Source organism: Orycteropus afer, unplaced genomic scaffold (genome assembly GCF_000298275.1).
Source record: "Orycteropus afer afer isolate SDZICR_OR568_19922 unplaced genomic scaffold, OryAfe1.0 scaffold00689, whole genome shotgun sequence".
NCBI lineage: Eukaryota > Metazoa > Chordata > Mammalia > Tubulidentata > Orycteropodidae > Orycteropus > Orycteropus afer.
The window spans coordinates 687,488-691,734 of NW_006922276.1; the positions used below are offsets into that span (position 1 = coordinate 687,488).

General features: G+C 56.3%; 1 protein-coding gene across 1 annotated transcript in view; it reads right to left on the minus strand.

The window, feature by feature from the left end:
- The window catches only part of PRKCG (protein kinase C gamma), a 26,958-nt gene that overhangs the window by 13,289 nt on the left and 9,422 nt on the right, over positions 1–4,247 (minus strand). The window contains exons 5-8 of the mRNA XM_042783125.1: positions 3,885–4,041; positions 1,770–1,904; positions 1,323–1,410; positions 1,019–1,048 (exon numbers count right to left, since the gene is read on the minus strand). Of these exons, the coding sequence (XP_042639059.1) occupies positions 1,019–1,048; positions 1,323–1,410; positions 1,770–1,904; positions 3,885–4,041 (410 nt within the window). The remainder of the gene's footprint in view (positions 1–1,018; positions 1,049–1,322; positions 1,411–1,769; positions 1,905–3,884; positions 4,042–4,247) is intronic.

A 4,247-nucleotide genomic window follows, 5' to 3' on the forward strand; every position in this document is an offset into this window, starting at 1 on the left:
TGAAGATTGACAGCCTTGGAGACCCTGTGGGCAGTTCCACTCTGTCCTCTAGGGGCGCTGTGGGTCAGAATGGACTGGACAGCAATGGTGGCTGTTGTTGGTTTTCTCTTCATAGGAAGTGCTGCACTTTCTCCAGGACTCACATTTCTGGAAGCTTCCCTGACTCTCACAAGCTATGGGGATTCCCTGCCACCCACGGCTGTCTCCACTATCAGCTTTTTCTTCCTGGTGTGAATGTCTGTGACTCTCTCCTCCATAAGAGCAGCCCCACCCCCACCACGGAACTGCCTGCATCTGCCCATGGCCTCCTAGGCCACAGCAGGACCTGGCTTACCTGACATCTCGGGGGAAATAGGTGTTTAATGAGTGAGTGAATAAATGGACCATAGGAAGGTCACTGTGATACAAAGAACCCGGGAGCAATTATAGCATCACCTCCTTCTCTGAGAAGTCCTTCGGATCACCTTCCCCCTAACTGGGTTAGTGACTTGTCCACACTCCTCCGGTGCCCAGGGCTGAAGACCAACACTAGCTGCCATCCAGTTCCTTCCAACTCGTGGCAACCCCTGTGTGCAGCCAGCTGCCTTGACCTCAGCTCATCAATCATCCTGGATTTTAATTATCTGTGGTTGTGCCCCTCTCTTGGGTGGGTGCTGCTTGAGGGTAGGGAAGGGGTTGGATTCACCTCAGCAAGCAACCACACCCACTGCCATGGAGTCCATTCTGACCCACAGCGCCCCTAGAGGACAGAGTGGAACTGCACCACAGGGTCTCCAAGGCTGTCAATCTTCACAGAGGCTGACTGCCACAACTTTTCCCACAGAGCTGCTGGTGGGTTCAAACCACCGACCGAGTGCAGTAACCACTGCACCACCAGAACTCCTTTCAGCCAGCCTAGAACCTAATGTAAAGTACATGGTCAACCAATGTGCCCCACACCGAAGGCAGAAATCAGAGAAGGCAGAAATGGAGAGATAATAATGATACTACCTCCGTTCGAGGTCTCAGCTCTACTCACCTCATACAGTTCCAAAGGATAGTTACAGGCCTGGGAGAGAAGAAACCCAGAGTCAGGGCTCCCCAAGACAGCCGGGATAGGAGTCCACACTACTCCCTCTCCCCAAATCATGAGATGGATAGGAACTACAATTCCCATCAGGCCCTGGGGCTACAGTCCCCTGGAAGAGCTGGGGAAGGAGCGCCAGGTTCTCCTGGGAATTGTAGTCCCAGGCCTAGTGAGTCCCATTGGGTGATGGGAGGGACCGGCTCTGAGCTTTGGGGGGCTTGGCTACGAGCCCCAGGGGAAGCCTGGGTCCGGGTACCTCAAACTTCTGGAGGAGGCTACAGTTGTCAGCATCAGCCACCGGCACATTGTAATATTCGCCCTCCTCCTGGTTCAATAACTTGTACCTAACACGCAGACGGAGACCAGAGTAGGGAAAGGAGGGGCAGGGGTGGGTGGGGATGGGGGGCGGTGGGAGGGGCAGAGACATCCCCAAAGGGGAGAGAGACACACACAGAGCGATAGACACAGATGGAGAGAGAGGAAGAGTGAGATAAGGGGAGAGGAAGGGAGCAGAGAGCCCCAGCAGGGGGCGGAGAGCACAGGAGAGGAGACAGGTGGAGGGAGAGAGAGGGAGGGCGGAGGAGGAGGGGAGCGGAGGGAGGGGCGGGCCGAAGGGGAGGGGCTACGGCAGGGAGGCCTGGCGGAGAGGAGGCCACGCCCAGGGGAGGGGACTCCCGAGGCCCCGCCCCAGCCCCGCCCTCACCAGCCGTCCACCGGCGCCTTGAGCAGCTCCGACACCCCGAAGGACATGGCCCCCATGAAGTCGTTGCGGGAGGTGCGGTCCCAGTCCCACACCTCCACGCTGAGCCGGCGCTCCACGTCCTCCGGCTTCAGGTTGCTGCGGGAAAGAGGGGCGCAGTGAGGGGCCGTGGCTCCCCCACTTCTCCATCTAGGAGCTGGGGCCCTCGGCCTGCGTTGCCTGCTCTGTAAAGGGCCTCCCCCACCTGGGTTCCTTCCACAAGGGGGTCCCTTTCCCTCTGTGGGGGTACCCTGAAGGAAACCTAGAGAGCTCCCACCCCTCACGCCGTGTCTTCTCCTCTCCTCCTCCAGGTCTCTCCCTCCGGGTCTCTGACCTGCATTTGTGTCATTTGGCCCCTCTCTCTGTCCTACTCACCCTCCCCACCACGCCCAGAAAGCCCTTTCCCCACAGCGCCCCCCCACACACACACACACCCTCTGTGTCTCTCTGGGTTTGTGACTTTTCTAAGATGTTCTCCTTCCTCAGTTTGGGTCTCTGTCCCCTTCTCTCTTCATTGTCCTTGGGTGATCGCCTTTGGCTGTGTGGCCATCTCTCTTTCTTTCTGCACCACCCCCACATCCACTTCTCTTTCCTGCTCTGGGCTCTTTCTTGGGGTCCCTTTGTTCTCTCTGGGTCCACTTCTCCTGTGTCTCTCTGACCCTCTCCCCACAGTGTACACACCTCTGTGTGTCTCTCTGTGCTCCTACTCTGAACCTGCGTGTGCATGTGTGTGTGTGTGTGTGTGTGTTTTGATGGCCCAAGGTCTTGCAAAGCAGCCTTAGTGGCCCAGAATTAAGCACTTGACTGCAACCAATGTGGCCAGCTGCCACATCTTTCTCCCATAGACAGGGCTGGTGGTGGGTTGAAACAGGGACCTTCAGCTTCACAGCCCAGCACTTTAACCGCTGCGCCACCAGAGCTCCTCCTTCCGTAATGACTATAGGCCAAGAAACCCTCTGGGGCAATTTCCACTCTGTCCTCTAGGGGCGCTATGACTCAGAACGGACTTCTCAGCAGTGGGTGTGGTTTGGGCTTTGCTTCTGTGAAGATTGACAGCCTTGGAGACCCAGTGGGGCAGTTCCACTCTCCCAAACCACTCCACGGCAATGAGTTTGGTTTTGGGGGCTCTCCCTCCAGAGATCTCAGTCTCCCTCTCCCTCTGCCTGTCTCTGAGTCCCTCACTTTCTGTCTCTTCCCTATCTTTCTGCTTCTCTCTCTCTCTGTCTGTCTCCACGTCTCTCTCTCGCTCTCTGTCTCTCGCTCTCTTTCAGGGTCTCTGCCCCCCTGGAAGACAGTCTCCATCTTTGTGTCTCTGTGCCCTCACCCCATGCGGTGCCTGCTTCTCAGGGCTCTTATCTGCCCCTCCCCCTCCTTTCCCTCCCCCTCCCCCCTTGCAACTCTCTGTCCCTTTGGCCCCTTCCTCTAGATCACTTGTCCTCTTTCTCTTGCCTCTCCCTCTGGGGTCCCCTCTGCCTGCCCCCATCCAGGTGTCTCTCTGGATCCTCTCGGGCCCCATCCCCTCTGAGTCTGTCTGTCTGTCTCTGTCTCTGGGTCTCTGGTCCCAACCCCACCCTGAAGTCAGCTGTTTGGTGGTGGACCCTGCAAAAGCTGGAACCGGTGTGAGGTGGAAGCCTGTCAGAGGACTGCTCCAGTATCTTCCACTCAAATGAAACCAGGAAGACTGCACCCTGTCAGAGGCTGAGAACCAGTGAGACCCGGAAAAACGAGACAGTCCTGTCACTGAATTCCAGCTCTCCCAGGCTTCACTTGATGACTGTTACCACTACCCCCAAGCTTACGAACACTTGGAGGCCAAGCAGTCTTCGTAACCATGTCTCCAGTGCGATGGGCTTTGAAGGATGTTAAATATGCAAATGACTCTCTTGGCTTCTGTATCCCTCTCCCTCAATCACTCTATTCCCCCCCCCCAACTTATTCTGCCTTTTAATAATAATAATTATTATTATTATTTTATCCCCTCTAGCCTAACACCTCCCACCAGCTGCTGCCTAGGGGCTTGTGGGCCACCAAGACCCTCAGATCATTCTCATCTCAGCCACCCCTGCACCCGAGGCTTACAACACGAAGGTCTCGTTCCACACGGGGTTTAGTGTGGCTTTCACCGTCCGGGTCTTCTGTTTGGTCAGGTTCCGAGGGTCCGGGATAAGCTTCAGTTTCACGTAGGGATCTGACAGACCGTTGGGGTCCATTGGAATGAGGTTACGGGCCTCGCCAACTGAGGGGAGAGGAGACGGGGGCCGAGCGGGTTAGCCCTTTCTCCAATCAGGAAACAAAAATTCTATCTTCTTCCTCATGAGCCAGGCATCCTAACCCCCTCCCTGCCTTCTCCCCAGCCAAGGACCCAGGAGTTCTAGTCCCCATCTCTTACCTTCTGGTACCCAGAAGACAGGGCATACAGAAATCAAACCCACATTAAAAAAA